The following is a 14,230-nucleotide window of genomic DNA, read 5'->3' as shown; positions in this document are numbered from 1 at the left end:
GGAGTGGTGCAGAGCAACTTTTAGGGACTCACCACAACCCCCCTTCCCCATCACCCCTGTACTGCTTGGAGCTAAGAGGAAGAGGTAGAAGAGTCAGGAACAATGGAGTGAAGTTGAGCCTGGGGAGGTGGGGGAAGAGGGGAGTAGTATTTTAGATTTTGTCTTTACTTCTCTCCATTCCATTCTATTTTCACTGACAATAAATTACTTTAATTTTCCCCAAGTCAAGTCTGTTTTGCCTGTGACAGTAATTGGTAAGCGACCTCTCTGTCTTTATCTTGACCCATGAGTTTTTCTATCTTTCTGTCCCTGTCCTGCTGAGAAGGGGGAGTAAGAAAGTAGCTGAGTGAGCTTCTGGCAGCCAGCCAATGTCAAACCCAAATCTAAACCCAAACCCAGACCTAAACTCAAACTGGACTTCTAACAGCTTGGACTTGAAGATGCTGGTGTTTGCTGCTGTTGCTGTTTAGCAAGAGTAAAAGTAAGTTGCAGACAGACATGAAAAACTTTGAGAAATTAATCTTGGTACCAAATATATAAGTGCAAAAATACCTACATAAATATTATGTAATAATATACATTTAAAGCTTTGAGAAGTCATCTTATAATCCATAGCTACCAGTATAATTTTTTCTTTAATGCTTAATATATATGTATAACAAGCTTACATGACTACCTATGACAATGATGAAAACTCAGCAGCAGAAAAAAGGCAAGCTTTAAATTTACATCAGAATTGGCAGTACTTCCCAGCAACAGCTGTGTACTGTTCAAGGCATGGGCAGCACCATACGATCTTCTGCATCTTCTACCTGAATTCCTATACCACTTATTCTCCTACCATTTCCAATATTATCCCTCTCCATTGAAAGTCTTCTATTTAACAAATTAAATATGATTATTATGAATCAGTTATTAAATGAATTAAGAAATGAATTAATAAACCAATTATAATCCTTACTACCATGTCGAAAGTTTTAAAGATGCAGTATTAGGATACTAATCTAAAACATTTTAAAAATTGTTACCTTAGAGCAAAAGATGTAAGTCTTGGCCCTTTATTATATAAAAAAATGCAATAAATGTGAATCACTTATTTGATAGAGGTTTATTTTACAATGATATAAATAACACAGCTTCAAGATTTTCCCTTTTTATTTCCTTCTCTTTAGTAAGCTTTATTATGAAAATAAAGAAACAATAACTCAGTAGCTTCCAATTTAAAAAACTCGTGATGTCACTGTACTTTGTCCTCACTCTCATTACGTTACAGGAAGAGAAAATAACATCCTTCTAAAATAAGGGCAAATCACAAATTGGGCAATTATATTAAGCTTGTAAGCATGGTCAGTCAGAAATCAATCAGGTTTTACCATAACCACAAATAGGAAAGAGAGCTAAGGTAAAAACTGGGCATCAAGCATTCTTTTTTATTTTAAAACTTTCATTTGAACCAGGAAACATAGCTCTACAAAGTAGTAGAGAACAGGTCCTGATCAGTATGCTGTAGTCTGATTATTTGCCTCTATCTCATCCACTGTATTTATGCTTTACCTGCCTACTAGAACTCTGATGCTGCAATAGGAATGTGGTTTAATATAACTTACCATTCGCAGATTTTGTGTAGTTCTTGTTTCAACAGCTCTTAGTAACTCTCTGAATCTACCAACTCCTCTTGTCAAGTTCCTGTATATAAACATAAAATTTGACAGTATTCCAAATTGAATATAGTAACACTGTGATATATTACATGATAAAGTTGTTAAAATTCTACACTATACATTTTTTTTCCTGCATATCATCTGCATCTTTCTGTGAAACATAAATCTGGGGACCCCACCACTGATTATTGTAACAACATACACTGCCAGATTATTGGAGAAAAAAAATCAGATCTTTAGATAACTCAAGAGAAAGCAAGAAAAGTGCAAGAAGTGACCAATCCAAAAAAAGAAAAAAAAATCTGAAGTTGGTTGGGCTCCTATAGTAGTTTTAAGTGATAGGTTTTTTTCAATTGCATCAACCTTTCAATTGCATCAACCTTTCCATTGCATCAACTTTGGGGAAGGATCCAATTTTTAGCTGCCTGTTGATACCTTAACAAAGGAAAATAGGAAATTATAGTAAATCTCTTAATACTCAGTGAAAGTAATGTGTTTTTTTTTTGTTTAATCTTCTTTTCACACAGGAAAGATTATGGACACAGTGAGGCCCACCACATGGCCAGAAGAGAAGACTGGGAAATCAGTGTTCTGTTCTTGACTCCCACTGTTTTTTGGTGTGGCTTCTACAACTCAAGTTTCTTTGCCTTTGCTGCTTCTGCTGCCTCAACAACTTTTACAGAGTTTACCTAGAAACTCATTAATTATTTTACTTTTCAGATTACATGACAGAGGTCACTTCTTTTCTGTGTTATGTATAATGAAGGATTATCAACATGTTTCAGAAACTTCGGTCTCCAGCAGAGACAGATGTGTTTCACTAGCACAAGTTCACCTTTTAAAATGACTTTTTATATAAGTGTTTTAAAAGTTCTAACATTTCCAAGTAACAAAACCTCTATGAAGAGGTTGAATGCTATGTTGAAGTAAGCGGGTGGTGAGGCCCTGGCACAGGCTGCCAGAGAAGCTGTGGATGCCCCATCCCTGGAGGTGCTCAAGGCCAAGCTGGATGGGGCTTTGAGCAGCCTGGTCTGGTGGGAGGTGTCCCTGCCCATGGCAGAGGGTTGGAACTAGATGGCCTATGAGGTTCCTTCCAACCCAAAACATTCTGTGATTCTATGATACTAAGCCAACAGTTGGTAAAGAAGAAATACTCAGTCACACAAGAAATAACTATCGTAGAAGTCCACATGTTAGAGCAGAACTCGACCATAGAAAGGAAACTATTTTATAAGTGACCAGTTAGCTCGCTAAGAAAAAAAAAATCTTAAATGTACATCTAACATGTGAACAACTTTGTAAAACATTTTTTATATTTTTTTATATATATAATTTCACATAATAGCTAATAAATAATATACCCACTCAAAGAATAGAGAAGGAAGTACAGAAAGTCAGCAGGGCAAATTTTGAAAACTCCTCTGAACGTAATGGAAGCTGGATACGTTCAGCACCTTTGGAAAGCCGAAATACCTACCATTCATCAAGACCACAAGATACGTATTCAAGAGAGCCAAAACCAGACCACTGGAATCCCAGTTTTAAGTCCTCTAAGTGCTAGAGCATATTTCTCACGAATGGAGCTTCCTCTCAAGGACTGTACTGCAAATTCACAAGTGTGTCCTCACAACAAGATTCAAAAATAACAAACAAAAAACCCACACTGGCCAAAACTTGAAGAGTTGCCTGCAAAATTATCAAAAAAGAGCATGAACATATAAGAAAAAAAATAATAACTTGTCAACTTGAAATACTAATTTCCCAGTACAGATAAAACATATAGTACATAGTAGAACTTCAAATCACAGAAATTAATATTTGATGGGGAAAAAAAATACTGCTTCCTAAAATTCCATATGAAGTTTGTCTTTTGAAGTGTTAAAAGGACAACCAAAACAAAATCTCTATGAAGAAGAATGCAACTTTTTTAAAAGTCCTTCGGAACTTCATGGCATGTTATTGTTAGTTACTTATTACATTTTGGTAAGCATCTAGAAGGGACTGAAACTTGTGACTGAAGTTCTACGGCATCATAGAAAAAGCAGCAAGACTGTACAGGAAAAAAAACTTAAAATACAGAGTTAGTTTTTGCTTCATAAAGCATTTAACGATGATCCACTGCACAAGAAAACACAAACACAATACAAATTTGTCAAGCGTCTTCTCTACAAGGTGTACTAAAAAAGATACACTTCAAAACTACAATCTAAATCAGCCAAGAATTAAGTTAAATGCTTTGAGAAAGCAATGAAGCAAAATATACCATGAACAGTATGGTTGATCTCAACACTACACTGCTTTTAGCAAAGTACATTTCCTGTATTTGTTAACAGTTTGTAATATTTGGGAGAATAGGGTGGCAGCTATTCTGGCACATGCCTTTCCTTCAAGCCAGCACATACCTTTTACCTGCTTTTTATTGTGATGTGCCTTCTAGCAGTTCCACCCATACTGATACAACTCCAGAGCACAAGGGCAGGTTAACTTGGACAGCAATGATCCACAGTGTCTGTAAAGGACTTTGAGATCCTTTCCATTCTTGAGGCAAGGAATTTTAAGGTACATTCACATGCGCTCAAGCTGACACACCTCGTAATTTCAGACTTGACGAAGAGAACACGGACAAACGTTGCTGGTTCCGTGTTTGTATGACTGCCTCCCACCAGCACATGCTAGAGCCAAGCCCTTTTGAGTTGCATATTGCTAATGTTTTTAAAGACTAATCAAAATGTTTGCTGCTTGCAATCTTCAATAAAAGAAACTATGTTGACCCAGTTGCACTATCCCAGTTACAGACTGGGAATCAGGATTTAAAGGTACTGATCTTCTATTGGAATTCTATACAGGTAAATGCCCTTGGGGCTACTTGCATTCTTGTGCCTACCTATTGGCACTAACACTCCCGAAAGCTTCTGTTAGAATCTGATTAACTGTTATAACGCAAGATCAACTTCTATGCCCCTTAGAAAACTTCTGACAGCATTTCCTTTTAGCATAATGAAAATATTTTAACTGCATCTATGCAAAGTTGCTTCCTCCTAAACAGTGGCAGATCCATAAGAGTAGATATGATATAGAAGAAAGTGCAGGAAGAAACTTAAGGAGCAAGACGGACAGACTTTTAGTACAGAATCGGCATGTAAGATCTAAGCACATCAGTTAGTAGTAGCATACTTTTGGCACAGGCATATTGGCCACCATTACCCCTGTGAAGCCTCTGCATTAAAAAGCATGTTTGGCAACAGACACCAAGGTGCTTTGTCAGCAGTGTTCCTGATAAACCTCACACCCCAGACAAATCTCTTTCCATTTTTAAACACACGTTTTAAGATGAAAAGAATGAAATAAACTGTTCAAGGAGAAGTGGTCCATATTTGAAAGTTAGGATAAAAGAACAAACGGTAACACAGAAGTGAGATCCAGTCACAATGCACTCAATACAGCCTAGGAAAAAATACTTTAAATTTAACCTCAAAAAGGTTGGTAAGATTAATTTATTTTTTATTTGCAGTATATTTTGCTATCTTCTCCATTAACATGAGAATTGCTTTGTCATGCATTTTCTTTGTAGTAATCAAATTAAAAAATAATAATAATTACTTAGTCTAACATTGCCTTTTATAGATTAAACACGGAATTAGAATAAATTTTTGCTTAGTGAGCTTAGACCAAGCCTCACCCGCTTTGCAATTTATTGGTTAAATTGTAGGTGTTTATCCCACTTAACAGAGAAAAGTATATCCAGAACCATGCCAATGAACAAGAAACGTTTCTCATGGTAGCTTATTACCTCATTATCAAGGCTTACTATATCTCATTTAAGAAATACTCATGTTTTAGAAGTAGGGGAAAAAACAAGAACTACTCATATTTTAAAAAGGGGGGGAAAAAAAACATGAACAATGAAATCTAAATCACTTGATGAAAGTGATGAAACGTAAATTGCTTTCGGAATGGAGCCTGTTTCCCAAATGCACTCTCCCTCTCTATACAGAAAAAGAAATGTAATGTTTGTAACCTCAATAGTACATTTTAAGTTTTAAAGATTGTTGTTTAAGAACTCAAACAGCAAAGAATAAAGTATTTGTTTTAAATTTGTACAAACACTCTACTTAGGGAAGGAGTAGGGACAGGCAAAATTCTTGACACAGAACAGAAACCTCGGATTAACTCTTTAGCACTTACAGAACAACAGCTTAATCCTCTGAGGCATGTTATTTACCATACTAGAGCAATTGTTCTATGTAACCTTTCAAAGATTACTTTAAAAGAAAAAAGACCAAAATCTCTACAGCTTTCTGAACTTTATTACAGATTTGACCAAAGAGATAATGCCAAATCTTTTGCACAAGTGGCCGGGCTTCAGATAGTTGTGACTAAGGCTTGTTTGTTTTCTCTCACTTTTAAGGAGAAAAAGAAAAATGAATAATTTTATCCACAACTATAAAAACGATGGACCTAAACCAATCCAGTTCTGTTTAGTCTTTTTTGCTCTAATTTCTCTCTTCCTTTCATACTTTTCCTTTCACATTCTCACGCTACTGTATAATTTCCACAAAACATTGATTATCACTGGGTATTACTTTCTGAATTACAAGTAGAAAATCCTTTATGTCCTTCTACAATCTAAGCTGTTATTTTTAAACACATAAAAAGCACAAAACAAAAACAAACAAAAAAGCACCACAACCACAAAACAGCAACAATATCACTGTGCATCATACATTTATTTTATCTATTGTTAACTCATGTGGAAAGAAAAATCCTTGGTATTTGATATTCACTACAGCAAATCATGTTTGCTTGATGCTTGAAAGTTCCTGATTGAAGTTTTAGCTTATAAATGAAACATCCTCAGTGTGACATTACTGCTGTGTAAGCCCAAGTATTCGAAACAGCCCAATCAAGCAGCAATTCTTTTAGAACACACAGTAACATAACATCTAAACAGCCTTACTTTATCCTCTTCTACTATTCTCCTGAAGGCCATAATCACATGCATTTGGAATGAGAATGCATTGCCTAGACTGAAGTTCCACTGGTAGCTAAATCCATTTAATGCTTCACTACCAAAAAGGGAAGGCCTCATTCTCCCAAATCTCTTCTTGGTATTTGTTCCCCTTTTCCACCACTCTTCCTTCTTCACACCTTCCTGCTCTCAGCCATCTCTTTTCTCACAGCAACGCCAGCCATTATCACACCTTCTGGTGAATCTTTCATCTCACTAAAATGAAAGGAAGATGTAATTTCTTTGCCATTTGTTTTCCACTGTTTTGGAAAATGAAGTTTCTGGTACAAACATGTACAAACAAAAAATAAACAATATGTGCCAGGAGTGTAGGTACAGGGAAGATGAGAGCTGGTAACACACTTGTTGACACCAGCACCTCAGCTCCTTCTCAGATTTTTAGAATATACTTTCATATAAGTATATAGATATGCATATGTGTGCATGTGTGTGTGTGTATATATATATACACATATGTACATGTACATGTGTATATATATACACACACACAAAGCACTAGTCTCAACTACTAGAACACAACAAACAGATTCACAAAAATGACTTCACGAGTTACTGGAGAAAGAGTGGATTAGAAGTCCTGCCCTTTAACTCTTATATGTTATTTTCTTTTTGAGCAGAGATCTAGTCAGAGGAAGAAGCAGGGGTAGATTACAAAGGTAAAGTTCTTGAATTCACAAGAAAAAAAAGCAGTAAACATTCCAGAAAGTTTTACTAACGAAATAAGTTAACAGATGGAACGAGGCAAATCGATTTTACTCTGGTAAATATTTAATACTGTATTACACATCAGTCAATCTGTACAATCATAAACTTCATAGAGTTATTTTATCTATATTTGGATGAAAATATAAAAACTCCCACTAAAGTAGAATGAAGACATGAAGTAAATACAATGATTTTGTTTAGAATACCACCTTGAAGATATAGGATGCCTCTCATTTTAACATCAAGCCTGATAAAAGCATGGGGAACTTCAGCAGTGAATGACATGGCAGTGGTTTTACAACCTGTCTTAGAGATACAAAGGTCAGAAAAGAGCAGCAGAAACACAAAGGAAGTATGCGGTGATAAAATACAAGATTCTATACAGTAACAAAACCGCTGGGATGCATCCCTGGAGCAGTATCACCTGGCAGAACCAAAAGAGCTAATCTGAAGCAAGAGATCAACTATTTGGTCACAGGCATTGCTTCGCAAAAACAGAGACAAGGCCAAATTCTAAGCACTGTTTGTGGTTCAGCCCCCTCAGTGGTGGCACAGCAGAGAAAGGAGTAGGAGGAACAGAAAGGCATCTCTTCAGAGAGCACAAACCAGGGGTGACACCTGTGAAGAAGCACGCCTGTCACTGGCCATGCCCCACTCTCAGAGAGGGAACCCAACGAAGGGGAAGGGAAGCCCACAAGACCTTATAGCAGGAGAGGCTTCGTGCAAACCCCAGCAGCAGCTACAACCTCCCACTGCACTCTATGGTAGGGAGTGGACTCTTTGCATCACACAGCCATTTTCCAGGCAAAACACACATTGCTCTCTTCTTTCACAGAGTGTTTTTTAAGCTTGCAAACTCATAATGCATTTCTGAAAAACCAAGAGCTGAGGAAAAGAAATGGGATGGAGAGAGCGCAGGACTCCCAAGGTGACATTTCAGCGCTAAGAAGCATTTCTGTTCTCAGCTGAGACCTCACCACTGGCAAACAATAGAAGAAAACAGGTGTTGGTGCTGCAGTATAACGCAGCATGGCTAAAAACCAAACCTGATGTACAGCAAAAGGGAAAAAATTCACACAGATATAACTAGTTTTAATGATAATACTTCTCCAGTAGATACCTAAGAGCTTCAGACAATCTGTATTCAAAAAAATTGCAAATGAGAATAAGTACAGAGATGAGACTGAAGAAGCAGTAGGGCAGAAAAAAACGTTTTATGTTGGTTAACATTGGGGAAAAAAACACTAAGAAGTTAATTAAGCACAAAGTAGGATGTTGCAGGAAAAGAAGAGAAGCTAAACACTAGCACTGGAACACTGATACATATTACGGCAGTTCAATAATACATTAAAAAAAAAGATCAGAGTATAACTGATTTGTAGCCACTTGAGCTCGGCACTGAGACAGTATTGTGAGAGAGCTCTAACACACCAGTGTAAGACCTAACATAAAACTTGGTCTGTTGTGGGCTTGTGCCCATCATAAATTCAGTAACTTAAAGTGTTTCTTCAAACTGAAAACCAGAGTATTATATTGGACAGCAGTGTGAAAACAGCAACATTTACTGAAAAAAAAGTGATAGAGCGCATTAACCAGGGGAAGGGAAGGAAGGGTGGGGAGGGAAAGGGGAAAATCAGGCAAGAGGTTATCAAACCTCCTTTGATTTTCCCACTCTCATTAACACTGGAGATGTTTAATTTTGAAGTTGCTGTTTCTGGTTAGCTAGAGATGTTAATAGCTGAAAAAAAAGTAGTGGAAAACGGTGAGTTTAAGTTGCTTAGGTGCCATTTATTCATCAGTATAGTTAAGAGTTTTGGCCCTTTATTGCCAACTCTTGTGTTTGCTATCAGACTGTTACACCAAAACAAAGTATAACAGAGAACGGGATTTCCTTTTTTCTATTGCATCCCAATAACAGTTCTGAAAGTGCTTACTAAGCTTTCTTTTATTCTTATGCTCTCCAAATTCATTGTGAACACTGCCATGTAAACGCATACATTAACTCAGAGAAAAGCAAAAATCTCCAAATTCATACTACATAGAGCACACTTAAAACATGAATTGTACCCACAAACAGGTACAATACTTTCTGAAAAAAAGAACCCATGCAAATGCTTCAAAGCAAACAACCAGAATCTGTCCTAGTAATTGCTATTCTTTATACTGTTCCACTGCTTATTCATTACTAGGAAGAATTCATGCAGTATTCCTAAGCATAAGACTTACAAGCAACACTTCTTTAAGGGAAAAAAAAAAAAAATGTCTAAAAACATCTTGTTGATAGTCTTATAAAAATGTCAATGCAAAATAAATGAGGGAGATTACTTCACTGCTGAGTTGCTTACCATACTTGTGTCTGAACGCAATCTCTGAGGAACCACTTATTTCCAAAGAAACTCTGTTTTTAAGTACCCCCACTGCAGTAATATGAGGATTTGGTGGCAGTAAAACAAGACGACATTAAAACACGATCAAAATTATTCATACACATGCACTATGTTTATGCATGGGAGAGAAATCAAATGCACAAGGGCACTACCACACACTCATAAAAACAAATGCCACTTTCACTTTCTCATATTTAAAAATACAGTGCATCCAACAGGAGCTGAGAAGAAAATCATTTGGGAAGGGTAGGCCAGCAAGGGACAGAGAATCTGGGAGACATAAAAGGTCAGATCTGACATGCCTACCAAATACAAATTGCTGGAACATAAAAAAACATTTTCAGTACAAACACCAAAGTGCCTGCATGTCAACAATAATTACAAGCCCTCTCCAGTAAACTGGCTGTTGAATACATTATCCTGGTGGTTATATATTTTGAAAGGAAAGGATGTGGAGATCGGGAGGTGCAAAGGAAGAGTTTTCCAGTATTCAGCTGAAAATACAGGTAAAGCTTGCCTGCCTTTAACAGATGACTAGCATTTCTGTAACACATACCGTTTCCAAGGTTTTCACTGCGGTTAAGCTTTGATTCTTACCACAGTCAAATCAATACTACTTTTAACTTAGAAACATTTATTTTTAATTGTTTGGACAATGACGAGGAAATAACCTGAGCACTGGATGCTTTGAAAGAACCGATGAATTTCAAATGCCATGAATTTCAATAACAAATGAGGACACACACAGTCTCCAACACCTGCACAGTATTTGTTTTTTCTTACCACTGTACCAACCTTCTGTCCACTACAACACCACGGCCGTATCGTCACAAACCAGTTTGAACTCTACTGCACTGCCAACAACTTCAGAGAATAGAACTGAAGAGTCAAACAATGCAATGTGTTTACTCTTTGCAAAAATACTTTCAGAATAGTTATTATTATTTAAAATGAAGATGAATCATCCTTTAGGACTAGTCTTTTACACCTCTGTAGATAAGCAGTCACCTGTTTTTTCCAAGAGCCAGTTCCATTTTCATGACAACTATGACCAAAATACATACACTCCTTCCTTGGCACACTTGCCCAAATGCTTAGCAAATCAGTTCTGCCACTACCATGAGGAAACCTAGCACCAATAAATCCTCCCACCTAGTTATTTCCTCCTCTTCAAGTCAACAGGGTCAGTTAACGTTTTAGTTAAAACTGGCAACTGTGACTCACATTCAGTGATGTACCTTATTTACTAATTAATGTTGACAAGATACCTAAGACTTCATCAGAATTTGCATCTTCATCTTTGGAGATGTGCAGAACAATTGGTCAAGGTAGCACACATTCACACCCACACACACACGCAACAATAGCACTTATGGATTGACTTCTGTACACACTCCCTTGCCTACTAACACAAGAGCAACATTCCTGCAAGTGCCATAGTGGAAAAACAAAACAACTCCTACATAGACAAGTCCTTTACATGAGTAACTCCAAGGACTGTTGTTTTGTGTGTTTGTCAGACATTCTGTAAGCCAATAAAAATCAATTATTCACATAAAAACTTTCTATTTTCTTGGGTTAAATGTCTGCTAAGAAAGGGCTGGCCTCTGAACAACATCATCATGGAGAGGAGTGGGAAGGTCTTGCTTCAGAGCAGCTGTGTCAGCACAGATAATGGCACCATGAGGAATACAGACCTGGTCCAGTCCCTAGAGCAATGTCCTTGAGAGGGTGTGACATGTAGGATAAGTGGTAAGAGAGCTCAGGAAGTTAGCTAATGCTGGTTTTCACATGATGGCCACCTGATTTTAGATTCCAACCAAAAAGCTCTTTTGCTTTAAGAGTGTACAGAGCCAATACTGTCCTGACCTTTGCTAATTCAAAAATACATTTACAATTTTGTCTGGTCCATCTTAAAGCACAAATACAAAGTAAATTCAACAGAAGGATTACTCAGTACATAACTTGATGTCCTTTATCGGGGGCATTTTACTTGAAAACAAACAAGCAAACAAAAACACAACCAAACAAAAAAAAAATACGTTAAAGTACTCATGTCAAAGCTTTTATGCTCGTTGCTTTTCTTGGAACAATACCAGGTCTTTGAACTCCACCAATTTGAAATTACAAAGCAGCTACTAGACTAAATGGAAGTTGCATAATCAGCCAGAAGGACATTCAAAGTCATATATATTTTAAACCCTCCTTTTAGATTCAGAACAGCTTCCTTAACTTGCTACAACTTGTAAAGCTGAAATGTTCCTCAGCTCCCAAGTGAAAAATGGGAATGTAGTTTGACACTTTACTTAAATTCTGTACATTTTGGAAGAAAACATTAATTTCTGATTCGTGCCTTAATAGATCATTAAAATAGTGCTCTTCCATTCAGACTATTGCCACTTTAGGTTTTTTTATTTTTATTTTTTTATTTTTAGATAATTGCTATTCCATGTATTTTCAAAATGCTGGCACTTAGCAGTTAGGCTTCAGAGGTTTCAAACACTAATGCAAGCCTGAAAGATATTCACTTAATCTTCTACAAAAACTTGCTTTCTTGACTCAGATGAAAATCTCTGCACAATTAGTGAGCAGAAGTTTAAAGTTGATCAAGCAGCATTCTGGGTAGGCCACAACATTCCCTACGTTACTGCTGAAATGATGTTCTTTTAGTTGATATTAAAGTTCTCAATTTCTTTTCGAGTTTGTAATTAACACACACAAAAATGGGATTTCCAGTTCTAGAGGACAAAAAGTCCAAAAGTATTGAATAAATGAGTGAACAAAGGTATACAACAACACATTTCCCCACAAAAGGACTTTAGACAAATTCAGTTCTCCATCAGTTTTTCTTTTTTTTTTTTTTTTTTTTTAAGTACTTATTGGAGTGGAACTGAAACCTTAAAAAAAAGTAATTCCATACCATTTATCGATAAGCATCTAGTCAGATCTTTAAGCATGTTCTAGTGTATAAATTGTTAAATCCACAATGATGATAACAAGAGAAAATTTGAATTCACTCAATACAATGCCAGATGATAGTTTAGTGGAAAGAACTTTCTTTTTGGATTTAACTTATTTTAATGTTACAATCTCACTTCAAGAACATACAAGTAACAGCCTCCACTGTATTGCAATACGAATACCAGAGCTGGTCTGCCTGTAAAAACAGGCTAATTTTTCCTTTTCTTCTCTCTCAACACTCACAAGCAGTTAAAAAGGTGATTTCCTGCATCTTCCACAGGATTCATGGCCTTTTGGTATCTACAGCTTTAACTGAAAAAAGTTTATTTAAGTCAGTATTTCAGTTTCTAAACTCCATGTATTAAAAATATCTACATTTCCCCTGCTTGAAAATTTTCATATAATCATTATAATTTTAGATTAAATTAAAACTTGAAATAGATTGGAAAGCATCATACAAAGATCAAAGATCTTGAACTCAATTTATTAGGTTCTGATAAACCTAATATCAGAATACACGCCAAATTTAAAAATCAAGGGAAGCATCTTTGATACCAATGTATTGAAAAGCATGCTAAAAATTTGTCACTGTTAAAAATATATATATTTAAAGTAGCAATCCTCTGTGTTCAGTTCTGGTAAATTCAATTGAAAAACAAACAAGCAAAAAAAGAAAGGACCAATAAAAGCAGCAATATAACTGAGGGCCTGGAACAATGGCCATATTAGGCAATCTTGAAAGAATTGGGATTGGCTCTAAATTAAGAAAGGAAACTGAAGGATATAATGGTAGAAGTATGCAAAATAATGGTTGGCTCTGATTCATTTTTCCCTGACACCTCGTTTCCTCTTCTACTACTTCTAGCACTAGACAACTAAATTGGAAGACGACATTTAAAATTAAATATATAATGCACAATCTGCTTGTAAACTACAAGCGACCACTGTACTAAGGAGTGGAGAAAAAAATAGTGTGTTTATGGAGGAGTTGATAAGAACACCAGCAGCTTCACTGTGAAGGATTACGATGTCCACAGAATCGAATCAGCTTTTTGAAAGTTTATGCCAGACCAGCTGATATGGTCTAGGAAAAAAAAAAAAAAAAAAAAGAAAAGCATTTCTCTATGGGCTAAATGTTCCTTAATAAACCACTACACAACTTTTTGTGGTTACTCAATCTTCTCTATCTACTGCTGATTACTTTTAGGCCTTCAAAATCCTTTGAAATGTGGAATTTAGCTTATTCTTTACCATGATTGCCACTACGATTCTTTTAATACATGTATTTTACTTATCTTTTTTGCAGACACGAAAACAGTAATTTATTTTTAGCCCTGCTAAATGAAAAAAAAAAAAAAAAAACACTTTCAGAACATTCCATTCCACTTGCAATTAAATGATGAAAACTGAACTCATACATAATTCTCAGATCACGCAATATGGCAGCATTACTTCCTTACTTTAAGAAGCTTAGTGACCATTTTCCT

At 36.2% G+C, this 14,230-nt stretch overlaps 1 protein-coding gene across 6 annotated transcripts in view; it reads right to left on the bottom strand.

The window, feature by feature from the left end:
- TTC7B (tetratricopeptide repeat domain 7B) overlaps positions 1-14,230 on the bottom strand; it is a 132,001-nt gene that overhangs the window by 84,142 nt on the left and 33,629 nt on the right. For all 6 annotated transcript variants that reach the window (XM_068682962.1, XM_068682967.1, XM_068682963.1 and 3 more), the window contains one exon: positions 1,608-1,686. In XM_068682962.1, the coding sequence (XP_068539063.1) occupies positions 1,608-1,686 (79 nt within the window). The remainder of the gene's footprint in view (positions 1-1,607; positions 1,687-14,230) is intronic.

Source organism: Anas acuta, chromosome 5 (genome assembly GCF_963932015.1).
Source record: "Anas acuta chromosome 5, bAnaAcu1.1, whole genome shotgun sequence".
In the NCBI taxonomy this organism is placed as follows: domain Eukaryota; kingdom Metazoa; phylum Chordata; class Aves; order Anseriformes; family Anatidae; genus Anas; species Anas acuta.
Note: the sequence above shows the minus strand (reverse complement) of the source record. Positions and strands in the feature narration are given on the sequence as shown.